General features: G+C 43.2%; 1 protein-coding gene across 2 annotated transcripts in view; it reads right to left on the reverse strand.

Annotated features, from left to right (window-relative positions):
• The window catches only part of VPS13B (vacuolar protein sorting 13 homolog B), an 820,834-nt gene that overhangs the window by 24,755 nt on the left and 774,203 nt on the right, over positions 1-21,876 (reverse strand). For both annotated transcript variants that reach the window (XM_030304021.2, XM_032591891.1), the window contains 5 exons: positions 19,947-20,093; positions 17,661-17,944; positions 15,008-15,135; positions 14,598-14,797; positions 1,333-1,451 (listed from right to left, as the gene is read on the reverse strand). In XM_030304021.2, coding sequence (XP_030159881.1) covers positions 1,333-1,451; positions 14,598-14,797; positions 15,008-15,135; positions 17,661-17,944; positions 19,947-20,093 — 878 coding nt within the window. The remainder of the gene's footprint in view (positions 1-1,332; positions 1,452-14,597; positions 14,798-15,007; positions 15,136-17,660; positions 17,945-19,946; positions 20,094-21,876) is intronic.

Raw genomic sequence — 21,876 nt, forward strand, 5'->3', positions numbered from 1 at the left:
GAGAGCAGAGATTCTGGTCTTCTTAGTCACTGTTGTATCCCCATCCCTAGAATAGCACCTGGCATCCAGTAAGCACTTTAAAGCAAGGGGTGTAATAGTTCCTTTATTCATTGATTCAACAGATAAGCAAATACTTGTGCCCTTCCTATTTCTACCACTCAATGTATAATTTGTTGCTAGTATGATTAATGCCCTATTAATGCCATAGACAAATGTTTCTGAAACTGTTGTGCAGGCTTGAAATTTTGTGTTATGTAATTTTATATTTAGTCTCCAATTGTTATGCTATTCATTTTTTACAAAGTTCTGGGCAAAGAAAACATTGTACCCAACCTTGTTTGAAATATTGTAAATTCAAATTAATAATGACTGGGCAGGTCCAAATTAGTAAGTTCTTAACCATATATGAAAAACAAGGAACTTTTTTTTTAAAAGGCTTAAACAAACATATGGAAGTTAGTATTGTTATTTTATATTTTAAATACATTTTTAAATAATAAACTTTATTATAAGATACATTCTTCTTTATAAAATTAAAATGCAGAAAATTATTAGCTAATCAGTTATAACTCCCACATCTACTAACAATTTTGATTCTTTAAAAAAATTTTTTTAATGTTTATTTATTTTTGAGAGAGAGAGAGAGACAGAGAGACCAAGTGTGAGTGGGGAAGAGACAGAGAGAGGGAAACACAGAATTGAAAGTAGGCTCCAGGCTCTGAGCTGTCAGCCCAGAGCCCAATGCGGGGCTTGAACTTACAAACTGCAAGATCATGACTTGAGCTGAAGTCAGACACGTAATTGACTGAGCCACGCAGGGGCCTCTTGATTCTTTCTTTTGAGTCTTAGTTCTAGGAATGTTTTCTGGGCATGTGTGTGTGAGAATGTGTGAACAGAGAAGTATTTATGTGTGTGTGTGTGTTATATACACACATACATACATACCTAGGATACATGACTAATCATAGCTATATATTCAATTTTATACTCTCTTTGCTTTCTTCTCTCCCTTTATTCCTTCCTTTCTTTTTGAGAGAGAGAGAGAGAGAGAGAGAGAGAGAGAGAGAGAGAGGGGGAGGGAGGGAGGGAGAATGGGCACACATATGAGCATGGGAGGAGCAGAGAAAGAGGGAGAAAAAGAATCTTAAGCAGGCTCCAAGCTTAGCACGGAGCCCCATGTGGGGCTCGAGCTCACGACGATGACATAGATCATGACCTGAGCTGAAATCAAGAGTTGGACACTTAACTGACTGAGCCACCCAGGCACCCAGGTTTACAAATTTTTAATGGGCAAGCTTACCATGCTGTGACTGGGATAATAATTAATCCTACCTGTTGGTAGCAGTTAAAATAGGTCCCATTTTTCCTTCTGGGGCCACAGTGATGAAGACTGTGCCACACTGAAGGACAACGTCCACATACACATAGCCAAAGCCAGTCAGGAACACAACCTGTGAAAAGAATATTCAGAATCTGATTAAAAAGAAATAAGAAACACTACTGAAATGGTTACTTTCAAATGTCTTAAGTCCTGATTCAATACCACAAACACTTCTTGGTTATATTTCTTTATATCTATGTGTACAGGCTATACAGCTGACTTGAAATGAAGAAAAAAAAAAGAAAGATCAAATCCAGATTTTTCAATATCCAGCTGTAAGGTTCGTAGAAAAAAACAATGATGGATGATGGGGCATGTGTGTCTTCCTTCTCTGCTTCTTTGGAATTGGCAAATAGCTCTGTATGGGCTGGAGCCCAGCCATGGGCCAGCTTTACGTGTGCATATCAACCTCTGTGGAAAAAAACAAAACAAAACAAAACAAACCCTGAAACTCAGGACTTGAAATGCAACATGCAAAAAACTTCCAGGCTCTTGAGTGTTGACTTACTACCATGAGGATGTCTTCATATCCTGGGGACACAGAAACACACCAGAAAACCTACCAACAGCTGTTGACATGTCATAATCCCCTCAAGGTCTCTTAGTCTCTCATGTAACTTGTAACAATAGTGTCAGATAACTTCATTTGCTTGGAGTCAAAATTAATTTTGCTTCTATGGGAAGGTGGACTAAGACCTAAAAAAAGTTCGATCTCAGAAGCCAGGTGCCAGGCCAGCAGAACAGATGTCCTTTCAGCATTAAATACCGAGGTTGCTTAAATGGATAAATATTTGAAAACAGAACAGAACTATTTGAAAAACAACTCCAAGAACATCATGTTCACAGCCAACATTACCTGAGAGTAGGGGCAAGAACCTCCTTATGTTTGGGAATGTTGATTCTGATAATCTGCAGTATCAATTCAGTCCAAGTCTGGGCCCTTTATTACTGTTAGGGCAGCAAATAAAAGACGACTGCAAATTTCCGGATGACGGAACAAAGCTAGGTGCCTGCCTGACATGTAATGAATGTATTGGAATTCTGACCACATGAAGAGGTACCAGAAAGAGTGTGCACAGAGCCACAGGGGACAGTCACAGACTCAAACCCGGAAGGGACTTCAGTGTCACTGGGTTTCTTTCTTGCATAGTGGCTCCTGACTGTGTAGCACCCAGGGCACCTGGGCGTCACCTCTGCCTCCTCCCTCTCATCTCCTGGAGCACAGCAGTCCTCAGATGCCCCAGCTCTGCAGGCTCCTCCCCTAGGGCCTTCATTTTCATCCTACGGCTGCTGCTTTAGCTTAGGCCCTTGTCTGCCACTCAGCACTCCCGGCGCCCAGAAGATGCCTTCCAGCACAGGTTCTTTCCAAATCCTGTGTCTCTTTGCACATGCTCCTTAAGGATACCTTTTCCCCTGAAGGTACTCTCTCATTTTCCTATTCCTTTCCTCAGCTTGATACTAACTCCAGCATTCCTGAGGCATTTTAACCATATTTCTATTTCATCACAAGCCTGTATTGTTTGTAGTACAGTCGCCTGTTTATACACCTGACTCAATTGCTAGATTGTCAGCTTCTTGAGGGCAGGAGCAGAGTCCATTTGTTCTCTATGGACATGTTTCCCAAATGGATTGTTTTGCAGAAATATCTGTTTCAAAAGACCCTGTATCTTGAATCTGCCTTATCTGTTCTAAGATAAAAACTGTAGTTGACTGTGATAAAATCTGGAATGCAGCCAACTTAAAAAATGGCTCAGCTCATGAATCTAAAGCAAAACAGGTATTATTTGAGAAACACTCACATTTATTATTTTGTATGATATGCAAAGGATGTCAACTGTTTTTTTACTAGGCTTATAGATGTGGGATTATTCATCTGGAACAAACATCTATATTTCCCTCTCTCAGTGACTCTGCGTAACTTCAGCGTATGTCCCAGGGTTTTAGCAGAGAACTACCACCCCTCAGAGGAGGGAGGGAGAGGATCAGTAAAGGATGTATTTACTGTTCTGCTCATTCTCACAGTCATCTTTGGGCCTTAGGAAATGAGGACACTAGTACCTTCTAAGAGTGAAGATTAGGCAAGCTGATGGTTTCTGTTAACTGCCCAAGGGACTTTGAAGCAGGCAAATGAACCCAAACCTTTAAAGGTACTTCTTCTGGTCAAAAACCTGGACTCTGCAGAAAAATTTGCTGGGTGTCCCTTTCACTCACCACTAGAATGGAAGAAACATGGACTTTAATTCTCCGGAGCCTATCCCTGTCTCTTTCCCCCAGTAGAGAAACTGCTCACAAGGCCAAGCATTTTGTACAGTGGCAGCTCTAGGGATTAGAGAGTTAGGTATCTATCTACCAGAGAAATTAGGCACCTGTACCTAGGTTCCCCCGGAGGTTTCAAAATAAGTCCTTGTTTTGGTCTGACGGTTTGGCCTTCAAAGCCTCAAATACTTAGTGAAGAAGAAACTTTTTATAGAAAAACCTTGCTGACTCCTAGTCTAGCTGGTTGTAGCAGCCGCACACCCAGCACCCATGCCCTTGCTTAGTCCACTCTCCTACGGATACAGAGCTTGGCTATGTGGCTGTCGTCAGCCGATGGGATCTCAGCAAACGTGGGGCAAGAAGCTTGGTAAAGCTTGCTTACTGGGGTTTGCCCTCCTGCCAACCATGTGAGGAAGCCTGGCCCAGCCTCCCTAAAGAGAGACCACATGGTGAGAGAGATGCCCAGACTTTCCAGCTGAATTCATTCCTCAGCCAACTTCCAGCTGAATGCGGCTGCATGAGTGATCTCAGGCTCATCCTGCAGAAAAATCATGCTACCAAACCTTCAGACTCACGAGAAGTCAAGCGTTTTCAAGCCTCTAGGTTTTGGGGTGGCTTGTTACAATGGGGCAGACAGAAAGTGATGGAAACTCCATCAACCTGCATCCTTGACTGACGATGGAGAACAGAGCTCCCTGGGCACAAAGCATGAGCAAGAAGCAAATTCTAGGCTTCTGATAGGCAGCATAACCTAGCCTATACCAACTAACATAGATATTGGTAACAGAAGTAGGGTTCCAGCAGAAACCTAATGCATGAGTCCTTGGCTTACTGGTCAGGCAGTAGAAACTGGCATTGAAAGGGATTAAAATGGCAATTCATGTTATGAAGTAGCAAGACATTTAGTAGAACTGTTGCCTGAGATTACCTGGGAGGCAGATTATAAACCTAATCCAGAAGATGAGATGTGAAAACAAAAACATTAGTAGTGTGTGTTGGCTAATATTGGCTGTCTCTGGAAATGCATTCTGAAGAAGAGGTGAGCTCAGCAAACAATTTGCCAGTTTACAAATAAAAATGAAAAACAACAGAGATTCCAGAAACTCAGGGTCTTGCAAAGCTAGAAATGCTTTTGACCTCAAACAGCAAGAGACCAAAGTTTAGTGTTTGAATATGAGAGCAGATTAATACTCAGCCTTAGGGCTATGTACAGGCATCACACTCACTGTTAGAACCTCTTAATTATAAAAGTGACTCAGAAAAAAGCTTAGATTAAGAGTATAACTTTGCCACAGAAGCTCTAAAGTTAGAGGCAAGGAATCAAGATAGCACAGGAATATGCCTTGAAAAGGAGCATAGATGTGGTTATCGGTACATAAATTCTCTGGAATCAAATAGTGTTTGAGAAATGACTACTGATGAATACACTCATGAGTCTGGACTACAAGAGACTGAGGTTATTTGAGCTTCAGATGTGACCAAGAAAGATCTCTGAGAGTAGGTCCAGGGGCTGGAAGAAAAATGGTGAGAGCGCAGTTCCAAGAGCAGAGACAGGGCTCAAAGACCAGTCCTTGTTTCAAGGTATAAACCCCACAGTTACGTGCTCAGAAACTTTTTGGACTTGTCATAGATGAGAGGCTGCTGCTATGTCTCATCCTTCCCATTTCCAATTTGGAGGGGTTAAAACAATGATCCTGTCTTGTAAAATGGGGGGAGGGGAGAACAGCATGAGCTCACAGGTCTCCAGGTGAAAGGAGTCAAGTCCAGACTAAGAGAGCATCACTCAGAAGTCCTGGATTTCCAGTGGGACGTTGTGACTCATCGGAACCCCGGGGAGGCAGTGTGTTTGTTGCACACAAACAAACACTCTTTTATTTCACTAAATTAAATGAGTAATGACCAAGGGGATTTCTGCTTGTTGTTGCTGAGTTTATTATAGAATAAGCTAGCCAGTCCTGATCAGTGCCATCATTTAGGTGTTTTTTCTTCCTTCACTTCACACTGGTGGTGTGGGGGACGCTATGGGCAACATATAGTCAAGAGATTTGCTGCTTTGGCCACAAAACACTTGGAGGATACTCTCTGTATCTGTGTTGGAGCACTATGATCAGTAAGACTTTCTCTCACACATATGGGAATAAGAACACTACTCTGGGCCTATGTCTTGCCCTCCACAATGCCCTTAGTACATTGTCTTTTACTACAATTACAAATAAGAAACACTTCAACATAACTTGTGCTTTTCTACAGTTATCTTTTTTAAAATTTATTTATTTATTTTGAGAGAGAGAGCGAGCAGGGGAGGGGCAGAGAGAGGAGGAGAGACAGAATCCCAAGCAGGCTCCATGCTGTCAGCACAGAGCCTGACACAGGGCTTGATCTCACGAACTGTGAGATCATGACCTGAACCTAAATCAAGAGTCCAATGCTCAAACAACTGAGCATTAAAATGATTGATTACATTTATATGTAGCAAAAAAATATTAAAAAAAAATTATACTAATTTATTTTACTAAGTTAATAAGTTATGGGGGGGGCGCCTGGGTGGCTCAGTTGGTTAAGCATCCAACTCTTGGTTTTGGCTCGGTTCATGAGATCAAGCCTCATGTCAGGCCCCAGTGCTGGGCATGGCACCTGCTTAAATTCTCTCTTTCTCCCTCTACTGCTCTAGATTGTACTCTTTCTCTTAAACAACAACAACAACAACACTAAGTTAATAAGTTACAGGGGGACACAAGAAATAAAAGAATGAATTTTGAAAGTCTCTCTTCCCTTGTCTCCCTTTTTCCCTAGAGGCCATATGCGACAATCCAAGGATAATCCTTGGAGGGAGGGAGTTATAAAGTGTCCCAGCACTGCAGCTGAGGTAGACTTACATAATAGGTAGAACTGTTATTAAAACTCCTTCCATACTCCCTTCCTTCAATATTTTACCGATTTCCTCTTCAACTGGGTTCCAATAGCCATAGGAAACATCTTCCTGGGCTTCCTCCCTTTCTCTTTCTTCTACCTAAGTCATGTTGCCCCCACCTCAGATTTTCACTTCTTTTCTGTGATGAGTGATTTTGTGTCAGCCTGACTGGCCACAGGGTGCCCAGGTTAAGCATTATTGCTGGATGTGTCTGTGAGGCTGTTTCTGGATGGGATTAGCATTTGAATCAATGGACTCAGCAGACTGCCTTCTCCAGTGTGGGGGACATCATCCAGCCTGTCGAGGGGCTACCCCCTTTTCTCCTGCCACACTGTTGAGCTAGAACATCTCATTTTATCTTCTCCTGATGAATTTATGCCATCAAATCCCTTGGTTCTCAAGCCTTTGGACCCAGACTGAATTATGCTATGGTTTCCCTGGGTCTCTAGCTTGCAGAAGGCAGATACTTAGCCTCCAGGGGTAGAACTGCAGATAAATCAATCAGCCATGTTATTTGTTCTGAACTTTGGCTAAAACTCATCTTTCATAAAAAATTTTACTCCCTATTTTGGGAAGGAATAAATGGAAAAGTTACTACTTATTTCTCTAGATGAAGTGGCTTGTAAGAAATATGTTAAGAAAGAAAACCATAATATGGAAGAAGCCAAGGCTTAGGCTTTGAAGGGAAGAAGAGATTTGCATGTGTACTATGGGACTATGTGCTACAGGACTGATCCCTAACGTGTAGAGGGAATAAGGGAGTTGAATGTAGCCTGCTTGGTCTCAGGTAGTCAGTCGTCTGTTTTAAGCAGTTTAAGGCCTGGAGTTTCAGGCCTAGAGAGCCTTCTCTGGGCTGGACTCTTGTGTGTTAGTAATCACTTTTGTGGTACTTGTGGAGACAGACTTGAAGGTGAAGAGGTTGACAACAGAGAGACCCTTAAAGGGCCTTAAAGGCATATTGCTAAAATCTGGGAGAGGAATGATGGATAAAAGGCCTGGAGTAGACCATGGTCACAGAGAGAAGGGGCAGAACCAGAGACATTTCTGAGGATTTCTGCCAGCACCTGATGACTTCCTGGATGTGTAGGGGGAAGAGAGGGAAAGGAAGGCACTGGGTTGCAGTAGGAAAAGTACAGGAAGCCTGACAGTCTGGGTTTGGATCCCAGGTCCACTTGCTCTGTGCAAGTTGACTTCTCTGAGCTTCAGGTAGCATCTACCTTTAAGGGATGTGGCAGGGACTAATGATATTTGTAGAGTGCTTGACATAAAGCAGGAATTTAAAACAAGTTTGCATAAATATTATTGAAGGTTTTTATACTGGGAAAATGGCAATAACAATCACTGAAGTGAGAACTCTAAGAGAAGCTGGCTTGGGGAATGGAAAATGATCACTTTGGTTTCAGAGATGTTGGGTTTGAGGTGCTTGTGAATTTTAGGTGGAGATATCTGGTGAGTGGTAAGAACACAGACTTGGAGCTTAGGAGGGACGCAGAGGCCAGAGAGAGATCTGAGAGTGACTGGATGATAGTTGGTAGCTAAAGCAATGAGATGAGATCTCTCAGAGAGGAAAAGAAGGGAAACGAATTTCTAAAATGAGAAAAAGGTGGATAAGCATGAAAACAAAATAGCGTTATTCTGAGTAGAATTCTTCCCTCTGTGTAATTACTGAAAAATACTTAGGGAAATCCTTACTCTCAAGCATCTTTAAACGCATTGTGACTCAGCTGGAACAAACTGTAAACACACAGAAGACTCTAGACCAGGGAAGGCTCTTGGCAGTTGTTCAGAAGTGGGTACCAACCTGCTAATACCCCTTCTGGCCCTGATACGGGATATATGGGAAGGCAAGTGAAGTAAGCAAGAAGCCAAAATATCCGTACTGTGCATTTGATAAGTCAGATACTCACTTGGATTTGGTGGCTTTTTTCTGCATGAAAATTCCTGGATGGAGGCTAAAGGGGTCTCAGAAAATGACTACACTACATGCTCTTTAAGCATCAGCGCTCAGGGTTACCTCTGTCTGTTGTGCACCAAATGGGCGGATTACACACTTGAGTCCTGGTTCATCAAGGCACTTACCAAAGTGTCTCATGGTAACCTTGTAAGCAAGATAAGAAATATCTTATGTAGTATGGTTTAAAAAGTGCTTTTAGATGCATTTTCTTATGTAAGACATGTGGGCTAGATGACAGTACAGTTTGGTGTGTTAGTGGCTGACCGAACCCATGCATTAGGGAAGTAGCTGGTGATTCACCATTGCAAGTAGACCTTGGACGTGTCCTGTTCAACATATTTATTAATGACTTGGATGAAGATGTAGAATGCATGCTTGCCACATCTATAGATGACATAGAGCTACCAAGGATACTTAATATGTTGGATGACAGCATCACAATTTTTTTTTTAAGTGATTTCAACAGGCCGGACTAGGCCAATAGCAACAAGATTTAATTTATTGGGGATAAATGTAAAGTCCTGTCACTGGGTTCAAAAAGTCAACTGTACAGCAAGTCATATGATAAAGACCTGGGGGATGTGGTTGACCACAAGTTCAATAATAACAAACAGTCTGAACTTGTTAATAAAAAGCTAACTCAATCTTCTACTTTATTAATGGAAGCACAGGGAGGTAATAGCTGGTTAGACCACATTTGGAATACTATGTATAATTCTGGCTGCCAGATTTTTAAAAGGGAACATAACACACTAGTGTATTCAGACAAGGGTAACTGTGGTGATGGGTCTGGAAATCACATTTACTGAAGGAATGATTCAAGGAACCAGAAATGTTTGGCCTGGATAAGGGAACACTTAGAGAAGATGTTGAAGCTGCCTTCAAATAATTGTAGTGTTGCTATATTAGAGGGGGAAGTAAACAATCTGTGATGCCCCACAGGGTAAAACAAGGATGAATGAGTGGGTGCCACAGAGGGACAGATTTCAGCTTGATACAAGCAGAAACTTTGCTGTAGTCACTGCAGGAATAAGCCACAGCCAGGACACTGAGGGGAGATGTCATGGAAGGGACTCCTGCCCTAGGTAAGGTGGAGATTAGAAAACCTCTTCTAACCTGTGCTTTCATGAACCTTCAGGTAGTGATATTGGTAGCCAGGGCTGGACTCCAAAGGACAGACAGTGAGCTCAGTTTGGTGCAGGAAAAACAGGACTGGGCCACATGTGGGCAGATCCAGGTTCCAGCCTGATCCTGCTTACTTACAAACCACCTAGCTGATTACTCTTTAAGCCTCAATCCTCTCATCAGGAAAATAAACATAAAATTATTGCCCTAATGATCCCAGAATTTTTGCCATGATCAAAGGCTCTGTCTTAGGGCTTACTCCACTTGACTACATTTATTTACTTACACTCAGGTTCCTGAAGCAGGAGTAATGCCTTATTTAGGGCAAAGGGTTTGGCTCTTGATAGTTCCTCAATAAAAGTTTGCTGAATAAATGAATGGAAGAATTGAGACCGTGGATGTGAGAGCACTTTGTAAATAGTATAGAGCTCTATAACCATGAAGGATTGTCATTCCCCATCTTTCATACACTGAGAAGAAAACACTGGTGACACTGACTCCACTAAAGACTTCTGCTCAGAGTCAAAGATCATGAGAATTCACTGAATCTTTTTAGAAGAAAATTCACCTGCAAACTTTCTGGGGAATCACATCGCTCATTCTTCTTTGCTGTTTCAATGGCTCAGAAACTGCGTTTCATAACCAATTCAAAGACTTCCCAAGGCTCTTAAGATAAAAACCCAAGTCCTTAGGTGCAGACACAGAATCTTGCTGGATTTGGCCTTGAATTGTCTCACTAAACCCTTCTCCCACCCCCCTTTTCTTCAGCTGGCACTATGGCCACACTGGCATTTAGGTTCCCGGAAGGACCACGCTCCCTCTCTGAGCACCGAAGCTTCAAACATGTTGCTCTTTCCGCCAAGAAAAGTTTCCCACTTTTTTGTCTACTTAATGCCTGCTCAGCTTGAAGGCAGAGATGCCAGGTCTCTTACCAGAGAGATATTCCTTGGCCTCTCAAACTAGTCTGCTGTATACCCTAACAAGACAACTGTACCTTCCCTTCATGGTTCCTACTGGACTTCACAATACAGCCACCCAGGCGATCACTTGCTTATCCTCTCCTGCACCTGTCATCTCCTGGGAGGCGAGGGTGTTGTTCCCTTTAGTTCACTCTGCTTCCTGTAGTCCCAGTACTAAGTTACAATGTCTGGCACGTATTAGAAACTCAGTAAGTATTTGGTGACTGATGACTGAAGCATGCCTCTTAGTGTTTATGTTACTTAAATGGTAACTACGTTTTCTTTGTACCTTTTTATTAAAAAAAATATTGGCTAACGCTGACAAAAATAAGACTTCTGATTAACAGGAACTGAAATCCCATGAACTACGCAGGGTTCTAACCTGTTTTCCAGATAGGATAAAAACTGTGGCTTAAAATGGTCAATGTAAGCTCATTTTTTACGTCTTTGCTTATTTATTTGGAATCTAAAGATGTTTTCCTCTCGAGTCAGTCAGGCTACCACTCCCTGTCAAGTTATGGACAAGAGCACCAGCTGCTGCATCAGGGGCTCAGTCTGAACCACCATGAGAGGTCTCCTAGCCAGGTGTGAGCTGGTAACACAACCCTGGAAACCCCATGCCAAATGCAGTCCGGATTTTGTGGCCTACATGCTATCGGGTCTTCCCGGTGACTCCTGATCTGAAGAACACTTCTTTGCGTGATTATAAACTCATTTTCTGCATGTTCCCTCTCATAGTCCATTTCAAAATTATGCAACACGGCACTGTTCTATTTCCAAAACTGAGGCGAGGGGCCTATCTCTGGCAAAAGCTAAAGGAGTTCTCTTCCTGGAGGCAATATTAGGGATTTTACAGTGTTTTAATCCTGCTTTTTAAGGTCAGCTTGGAAATTGGCATCATGTGCCTCAGACCAAGGGCTGAGGAAAGGCTCCTGGAAGACGATCTCACTCCTACAGAAGGGCTGCTTCCTTTCATCAGAGGACACAGCTCCCTTCGCTCCCCAGTGATTTATATGCCCTGGTGTATTACTGAGGAGATGTCGGTGAGGGTCTGAAACAAATCTTCCTGCAGAGGAGGAAGTGAACCATGGTCTGCAGGACATATGGCACACAGCTCCTCAAAGATTAATGGGAACATGAGCCTTTGCTGGGTCCTCAGACCAGGGATGATAAGGGTGTTGGAAAGAGTACCTCTTCCTAGCTTTGAAGTATCTGTGACTACAAAGGTTTGAGGAAATTTAGAGTGAATGGGAATCCCTGAAATAAGGTTTGGCAGGCAGAATGCCTATTGTAAAGAATCCCCCAGACATAGAGAAGTAAGCAAAGTTTTGAAAATCTTCAAACCGATGCAGAGGAGTTCAGGAACCCCTGAGAAGCTTGCAATATTTATTTTGTACATTAATGAGACCAGGAATGTCTCCCGAGTCTGCACGGATCTAACAGATTTTCAGCGTTCATCTCATGAGTGCTGCGGACAGAAGAAACCACACCCCTGTGTAATGTGGAGCCAGTACATACGCGGGTCTCCAAGGTGAGGGTGGCCCCCAGGCTGCTCATCCATTCTTGCACCCGTCCCTGTCCCTGGCCACGTCCTCCACCTGTTTCTGCGGCTAATTCTCTCCCCAGACCCCCAGCCCTTTCCCTCTCTCTCTTGGCCGACGATTTATTCCAAACTTCACAATAAACTTAAGGCCACCGTGCATCAATTTCCTGGCCCCTCCCTCCAAAGAGCTCTCCCTCCCTGTGCCCAGTCCCACCTCTTTTCTACAGCCAGGGAAGAGGACGTGGTCCTTCTGTCCGAGGAGAACTACACTCCCTGTGCCTGGGACTCGTCTCTCTGGGCAGCTCCTCACTGTCTCTTCCACTTCTTGACTGACTCCATCCCTGCAGTACAGAAAAGAGCTTCCTCCTCTCTGACCTCCTTTGCTTCATGGCCTCACTCCCGGAAAACACAATTCTCATGTTCCTCCACGCCCTCCCTCCCACTGCCTCTGAACCTGTCATTTCCAATTGCTACCTTGCTTCTCTCCACCATTTTACAGCCTGTAAGCTTTGTCCATCAGGGGCGTTCTGTTTCTCCCCTGCCTGGGTCTCCTCCTGCCACTCTGCTTGTTCCCTCTCAGTCTCTTTTGCTGCTCTGCACTGACATGCCGGCGTTTCCCGAGGTTAGGGCTGGGGGCTCTCTTCTCCTCCTTTACAGGACCTCTCTCGCTTGACCTCATCTTCTCATTCACACAGTCACTCATTTGCTGATGTGATGTTTACTAAGATCTTCCTGTGTTGACAGGCACTCTGCTGTAGCCTGAGGATGAATAAGGCAGGTATCTGACTGCCAGGAATACTAAATTGGTAGGAGAGCTTTTAAAGAAATAAATGCAACTTAATGTTACAGATGGTAAGTGAACATGGAGAGGGGCCGGTGGTGGGGAGGAGATTTCACAGGAGTGAAGACAGAGAATCTCTTGGGAGATGAGAAAGAATGTGCCAGCTGGGGAAGAGGGGCGTTCAGGAATCCCAGGTAGGGAAGCAGCATTTACAGCATGGAAGCTTGGAGCAGTGCTTTGGGGTCTGGCAGGTCGGGGTGAAATCCCAGTCCCTTCTCTTGTAACACATGGGAACTAAGCCGTGTTACTTCTGGAGGCCTCAGTTCTCACTTCTGTAACATGGGGATGATAGTCCCATCTTGTACGGCTGCTGGCAAGGTTAGACAGGAATGAACGTAAAGTGCTCAGCGTGATGCCTGGTATGCAGTAAGCGATTACGAAGTGAGAGTCATTATTATAGTAAATATATTTATGACTTTGATATGTGTCCTGTAACCATGACAAAGAGACCTACTTCACAAGCTTGTTGTGAAGGTCAAATGAATTAATACGTACGAAAGAACTGTGACAAAGGATAGCACGATATCACTTGGCCACAAAATGGAATGAAGTTCTGACAGACGCTGCAACATGGATGAATGAACCTTGAAAATACTATGCAAAGTGAATTATCCGGGCACAGCAAGACAAATACTGTATGATTCCAGTCACACAAGGCACCTGGAACCTGGCAAGTTCAGAGACACGTGGTACAACAGGGGATACCAGGGGTTGAGTGGAGGGAGAATGGAGAGGGATTGCCTACCGTGTACAGAGTTTCTGTCTGGGATGATGGAACAGAGAGTGGTGACGGTTGTACAACATTGTGAATGTTTTTTAATGCCCGTGAATTATACACATAAAATGGGAAATTTTTAAGTACAGCAGAAATGAAATGTTAGGTTCACATGCCATTTTTAACAAAAATAAACACCACTAGCACTGAGATTAAGACAGAGACAAATCGGGACATTTTATCTGTTCAGGGTTTTTAAACTATACTTGTATTTGTAGAGTGTTATGTACTTCTAGGAAGAATATGTATATTTTTATATTAAATTCTAAAGAGGGGATGAATCTAGGGTTGGCATAACGATTGTCCTAAAATCTGGACCGTAGGGGGCTCCTGGGTGGCTCAGTCGGTTAGGTATCTGACTTCGACTCAGGTCATGATCTCGCACTTTGTGAGTCTGAGACCCTGTCGGGCTCTGTGCTGACAGCTCAGAGCCTGAAGCCTGCTTTGGATTCTGTGTCTTCTCCTCTCTCTGCCCCTCTCATGCTCATGCTCTGTCTCTCAATAGTAAATAAAAAAATGTTAAAAAAAAATTAAAATCTGGATAGTAGGACCACCTTCTATATAGAGGAGTCTAACAATTTTATTTCATTTTCGACTTTGGATCAGACCCAATGTGCTTGCCTTTACCGAGTGCTTCTCTCTGGTAAACAGTTGTATAGGACATTGTGGAGGTACATATTGTATGTGAGAATGTATAACCTAACGAGGACGTAGAAATGGATACATGCATCCTCATCTGGAGATAAGAAGTTTAGCACTGAGAACATGCTGTTTAGAAGCAGACAACCATGGAAACCTTAGACAAAAGAATATGTCTTGGGGCCTTGATGGGAACACGTGTGGCTCACTGACCTGCGTTCCCTGACTGTTGATGTCAATGGCATCGCTCCACTCAGTTGTTGTGTCCCCCAGACATTCTACTCTCAAAAAGAGGCTAGGAAGTAAGTCTTTGGTCTTGCAGTCTGGATAATTGGAAATCTGATGATACAGTTCATGATGAATTGAGCACTCAGAAGGAATTCTTCTGCAATAAACCTCAAACTTTGGAATATCTAAAAAAAAAAAAAAGGCATATGCAGACTCAGGCCTTGGCAAAGACAAAGGGATATTAAACATAATGTGGCAGGAGAAACTTCTCGAAGAGAGATGAATGATACTTTTATTTCAGTGTTCTTCACGGGATCACAGGTAGCTACTGAATTAAAAACCTCCAGGAAGATTATAGGTTTTATATTATTTAGATTAAATGTGATAAAATATACCTTTAATATTTTCCTTTATAAGGATTGTTACTGGACATCTGTTGTGGAAAATTATCCGAGGACTAGGGTCTTCTGAGAGGGTTAAATAAGTCACTCCAAAGTGTTCTTGATATGTCAGTGCTACTGCCCTGGAATGAAATCAAATCAAATGACAGAAGCGGTTTAGAAAAAAATGAATGCTTCCTCTCATGGTACATGTTTATTTAGATTTGTAATATTCACAACTGCACAACACCATCTCTTTTATCAATCAGAAGAAGTGTTTTCCAGAGAAAGGAGGCCATCCTCTCATCTAGTAACGGACTTATACTAATTACAGCTTTACCGACTTTTTCTCGACAATAGTATCACATAATTATCATGAAATATTCAAAGACGTAAAAAATTATTTCAAAGAGGAAAACCATAACTTCTACCACTTAGAATTCTGGCCAACCGTGTGCTAACCTCTTCCTCCTGCTCTGCTCTCCTTTGTGCAGATGTGCCTTAAACTCTACACATGCAGTGCCTTCTTCTTCAGAAGTGCTTGGTACATTTTGGCTTAAGAGGGGCTGATATGCTTTTAGAAAGACTGCTAGAGAACATGGGTACTTGCTCTTTTTATATTCGAAAGGTAGGTAGGCTCATAATGCTTGCTGTCAGTTGTCACATCATCATATTGACATGACCTCCACTTTGCATACCAAGAGCAAAGCTGTATTAATCGGCATTAGAAAAAGTGCTGTGTGGGCATAAGCTGTCCTCTACAGTGGAGACACAAAACTCTTCCAGTCTACATCATAGACTACCAAACAATATTTCGTATCAAAACAGGACAAAAAAATCCTCTCGGAGGTTTAAATTACATGGACTGATCAAATTAATCAAAGAAATCAGGTATTTGGCAAATGTAACCCTCAGTTTACACTGATTAAAAGGGGTTGATGATGCATTAAAGAATTCCCCAAATGCCATTTACCCTGTTCACCAAGGTGAGCTCTTCCCATAGTATTTGCCTGAAATGCCAAAGTGAATTGTCCAGTAGCGTTTGGGGAAATCACATTAATAACACATCAAAGGTGCACGGCAGGACTGAGGGGAGGAGGGGGAAGAGGAGATGGGGCTTGTAGGAAGCGAATTCACTTGCTGAGTACAGTCCCTGGATTCATACCAAAGCTCTTTTCCCAGCCTAATTTTGAAAGAGCTGGGGCAAGCCAACCTCAGAGAATTTCTTCTTGCTAGCCAAGAAAGCTGGGGGCCAGGACTAACATATGGTATTTTCAATCTAATATCTAGTTTAGTATTTGTAGATAAGATTAAGTTATATTAATACAATCGTGTCTTAGAATTCTTAGAATTTTAAACATCATTTCCAAATGCAATTTTATTTTAAATTTTGGCTTTCAGTTTTAAAAATAAATTTTGTTTTCTCGACATAGGTTCACATCACTTTCAAAAATACTTCCTTCAACTCACCACACTTAACTTCTCCAGCCAGAATATAAATATAACCACTCCTCTTCAGAATCAGGGATGAAAAGTGTTTATAAAATCAGGATGTTTCTGAATGTTGTGAAAGAAGAAGGGATATGTGTAGGGAACAGGGCCTTACTATTATGGATAACGTGAGTTGGGAAGTTATCGTTTAAAATATTACTACTAGAAATCTCTGTAGACATCAAAAAGTTAGAATAGCTCGAATCTCAAATGAAGTCTGTAAAATCACAATCATGGGAAAAAGGTACCTCTGAGAAGATCACAAGATGTTTTCTTCTGTACTTTTTGCATATACCATAAGTAAGTTATTCCTGACAGCTACAGAAAGGACGTATTGCATGCAAAACAACCACAAAATAAAAGTCCAGTATGAACAAACCATTACATGTCTCCGGCTTGATTCTGTGGTTGTTATTTGCATAATTGGTAATCGGTAATTGGAGCAACTTGCGTGCAGGAACAACCACAGAACAGAGTCTTCTGTGACTTGTGTTTATCTAAGTTATCTCTGCTAATGACTTTTAAAGAAAAATTCCATTTTGAAGTAGATGTAAAATATGGGAAAGGAAAAAGGTTTTCCAACTTGACTCTGTCATATTTTAACCCTTGACAGAGGCTAAGAAGTCATCATAGAAGGCTATCTTTTCATTTTGATGTATTGCTGCTATTTCATGCCACAAACACCATCATTCCCCCCCACCCCCACCCCCCATAAGCTGCATAAGGGAAAAATCTCATCAGGAGTACGCTGGAGCAACCCACATGTGATCACAATGTTTGCCCAATTGTGTACGATGTCTAGAAGCCATTAAAAATCAAAGTAAAACCTGGGGCACCCGGGTGGCTCAGTCAGGTAAGCGTCTGACTTCAGCTCAGGTCACGATCTCACGGTCTGTGAGTTCAAGCCCCGCATCAGGCTCTGTGCTGACGGCTCAGAGCCTGGAGCCTGCTTCAGATTCTGTGTCTCCCTCTCTCTCTGCCCCTCTCCTGCTCACGTGTGTCTCCCTCTCTCTCTGCCCCTCTCCTGCTCCTCAAAAGTAAATACACATTAAAAAAAGTAAAAGTAAAACCCAGTTTTACACGTGGTGAGCAATGCAGCTGTTTTTGTCTCTCCTGGTGCCTTGATGAAGAGCTATCGCAACAAGCTAAGAAGGGCATTCACACGGAGATAAAATACCTGGTGCAGAATCCATTTTCCCCACAACTTCCGAAGGGCACGGCTACACTCTGTCTGGGAAACTCTTGTTTAACTATAGCCGGCAGGCTCCAGCACTGGGAACTGTTGGCACCTGAGGCAGGAGAAAAGGCCAGCAAGATCTGCTTCTGCAGCATGGAGGCATCCAGTGGTGACTGACTGATATCGGGCATCAGGTCCCAGCAAGGAAGGGAGCTGGATTTCACAGCAGGCTGCTCTCCACCTGCACAGATGCTGAAAGTGGCACTGTCTGGAACGTGAAAATACTGAGAAAAGAAAAGACAATGCCGAGAGAGCACGGTTACTGCACCAATGGAGAGAGGTGAAGCTTTTGAAAGCACAGCTTCTAAGAAACCATAACCATGTAGTCTCAGGAGGTGGCTGGGTGGGGGACATGGGCATGTGAGAATCCCATTCCCATGAGAAAGCCCCAGTGAGACTATTACAAGCTGTAAGGGCAGGGTCTGCTTTTCTAGGCATAATGAAACATGATAGGGCCGGGGTGACTTAGAAGGTGATGCAAAGTTCTCAATGTCCCCCAGGTACTGCAAAAATCCAGATGTCGTAAGGGTCGACATGCCACATGCTGGGGAGAGAGTCCTCTTGGACGGGTATGACCGGACTGAAAGGGTGCGCTCTGAGGGGCCTTGGGAAGAAGAGAGCTGAATGAGATACAGAACAGTGAACTGGGAGCTCAGAAGACAAACTCTGTTTAAGGCTCATCCTGAGGGAGGAGGAAACTCTGATCCCAACCCTCAGTTGAAATTCCACAGGGTTTCTGGCACATTAGAAAGTCTCAGAAGTTTGACTTAAAAAGGACCTTTAGAGATACTTTATTTAAAACTCTTCTTTCACATCTGAGGAAGCTGCTTTCCAGAGAGCTGCTGACTTGTCCAACATCACAAAGACAGTGAGTGGCAAAGCCCAGCTGGAGCCAGGCTTCCTGCTTCCCATTTGGTGGGTTTCCCACTGTTCCACACACCTCTCTGAGAGGCTAAGACCGTCATGTCTTTAAAAATAATGCCTACACCTGCCTGAAGCAGGGTATGGTTGAAAAAGGGGACACTCCTCAGCTGCCTGGAAGTACGTGGGCCCATCCCTCTTCTCCAGGGAGCTGAGGCAAAGCAGGAGTTCACTGTGATGCTGGGGTTGTGGTTGCCGCCGGCTACTACCATTTCCTGAGTGCCTGGCCTTTTTACTCATATTAGCTCATCTAATTGTCACCAAAAACCTGTAAGGAATGAAAAATTATGCCTATTTTCAGAGGAGGAAATGTCAGCGTGGAAAGCCCTGACCGAAGGTCTCAGGAAGCCCGAAGGTGGGGAGGAGCAGGAGAATTATCTGCACACATGCTGATTCTCTTGCCAAATCCTCACCTAAAATGGAAACATTGTTGACTTCTATTTCTGACCGGGTACTTCTGGTCACATAGTTATTCTACTGATACTTTGAAGAACCCAAATGAAATTCGATTATTCTGACATTTTTGTAAATACTATCATGCACTGTAAGCTTAGAAGAGTAAGACTTTCATCCTGTTTTAGTGTTCTAATGTAATTTTTAGGAGCTGAAAGGGATAAAAATAAATGCAGACATAGCTAAAGAAAGAAAATACTTTCCTACGTGATAGTTTCAATAGCATAAAACAACAGCTTACCACTTAGCATATCATGTTTTTAAGTCCTTTTAAAATATCTCCTTACTCTCTCAAAATAGAAGTGTTCACTTTAATTGTATAAAGAAGAGAATCAAAAATCTTTCTTGGATTTATTTTCTGCATATTCTGCCAGTGGGATGCTAACATAAATGGGCTGGTACCTTTTCACAGTTACTCTCCTCGTGGGCAGAGAAGTCAGGGCTCCCACACGCGTGGCTCAGCTGGGGCCGAGCCCTCTGCCCACACGGCTCCTCCAGGCACCGCAGCCTGCGAGGCAGATGCTCTTTTCCACGACACCCGGGAGCCAGCCCTCAGGCCACTGCCCCGCGGGCGGGGCTTTGCCTTCGCTAGCATGCTAGCCGAGTGTGCTGTGGCCTCCAGCGGCTGGGACACACGCGACACGAATCCAGCAGTGCGTCGGGACCTGCTGCGTGTTCATTACCTGGAAGCGCTGGCCACGACATCCGTGGTTTTAATTCAGTACAAGATAAATTTCTCTTTACCTACATTCAGTGTTAGTTTCCTTCTTTATTCTAGGCTAAAACCTTAATCTTACTTATCGCTAATTGATCGAAACTTAAGACAAATCAATAATGCTATCGATTGCTTACCTCCTTTCCAGAGTGGGGTTTGGAGACAGATAACTGCGGTTTATAAAATATCTGATAGGGCATATTATTGATTATCATAGTCTTGTCTTCAATCTGAATAATCTGTATACCCTGCTGAACCAGGGAGGAGATGCAGAATTGACATAACTGCAAGACAAGTGAGGAAAGAACGATTTTGAAAACATTATAAGGCACGTAAAACTTTCTCCTTTTTTAAAGGGCCATTTTATCTCTCAGCTTGCCCACGACAATACCAATTTTACCTTTTGTTCCAGCACATTTAAATTTTTTTTTAACGCTTATTTATTTTTGAGACAGAGAGAGACAGAGCATGAACAGGGGAGGGGCAGAGAGAGAGGGAGAAACAGAATCTGAAACAGGCTCCAGGCTCTGAGCTGTCAGCACAGAGCCCGACGCGGGGCTCGAACTCACGGACCGTGAGATCATGACCTGAGCCGAAGTCGGACGCTTAACCGACCGAGCCACCCAGGCGCCCCATGTTCCAGCATATTTATCAGAGTCCCCTTTCAGTCTCAAAGACGTCCCAGCTCCCCAAAGGGCCACTATTTACAACAGGTGTCCTGGCACACCAGTTATTTCTGGTGTTTCCAAGTTATTTAGCCAATTCCCTCACAAAGTATTTATGTAGGAACACTTGTATGTAAACAGAGGTCACTCAGGTTTTCAACATGAAGTCGAGCACTCCTCCTCCTCTTCCTCATGCTCATCGTGGCAGCTACCTCACGAAAGGCCTGGGAGGGACCAACGGGAGCCCTAAGAACAGCATCGAGTGGCCCTGGCATACTGCTTTCTTGTGCTCCACTTGTAAGTACTTACGCATGCTAACTCACAGAATCCTCACATGGGGCAGCTACTGTTGTCTCCATTTTACAGAAGAGGGAAATGAGGCTCAAAGAGGTTACGTAGCCTGCCCAAGGTCAAAAAGACAGAGAGGGTCTAGTTGGGATTGAAAACCAAGCAGTCTGGTCCTATGGTACAGCTCTTAACCTCTGCGTGTATCATCTCATTACCTTACCATGTTGTATGACGGACTGGTGCTCAGAGAAGATATCCGCTTAGTAAATGGTAATGTCAGGACAGCAGTTCTCAAAGTGTGGCCTGGGATCCGTGTGTGTGTGTGTGTGTGTGTGTGTGTGTGTGTGTGTGTGTGTATTGGGGGCGGTGGTGGGGGGAGGGTCTATGAGATCCTTTCAGGGTGTCCAAAGGTCAAAACTATTTTTATAATAAATACCAAGACGCTACTGTCTTTTCCATTCAAATTCCCTCATGAGTGTACAGTGAAGTTTTCCAGGGGTTATATGACCTATGATGTCATTACTGTCGTGGCATACATACAGAATGTATGTTTGTGTATTCTTGGGGTCTAAAGTTTTGCTTTAATTGCTAGTTTGATGAGTATCAATAGCCATAGCCCACACGAACAAAAGGGTTTTGGAGGTCTGCAATAATTTTTAAGAGAGTACAGGGGTCCTGACACTAAAAAGTTTGAGAATCACCAGGAAAGAATAATGATATAAATATAGGCAATAATATATTTTCCACCAGTCCATTCATTCATTCACATTTATTCCGCATTTGCTGTGGCCACTTTGTGAGGTGCTGGAGGTATTGGGTGTTGGGTTGTATGGCATCGCATTTTTTTCCAGGTTTTGATGGTCGTTCTCAACTTACAACTATTCAGCTTTGGGTGATTCACGCTTGCAGCTCTTTGCCATTTACACCCATGTTACAGTATTTTGGCCGGCAGAACATAAACATGTGTTGCCCAGACAACTCTGAGGAAATGGATACCAGCCTGGAATACTGAAGAGAAACCAACTTCTTTGTATAGAGCAATTTATTTTTAAAAAGTCACCAAATGACCCTAACTTTTTTTCGAGAGGTTCTTCAAAGATGCCTGTCAAAATCT

Source organism: Lynx canadensis, chromosome F2 (genome assembly GCF_007474595.2).
Source record: "Lynx canadensis isolate LIC74 chromosome F2, mLynCan4.pri.v2, whole genome shotgun sequence".
In the NCBI taxonomy this organism is placed as follows: domain Eukaryota; kingdom Metazoa; phylum Chordata; class Mammalia; order Carnivora; family Felidae; genus Lynx; species Lynx canadensis.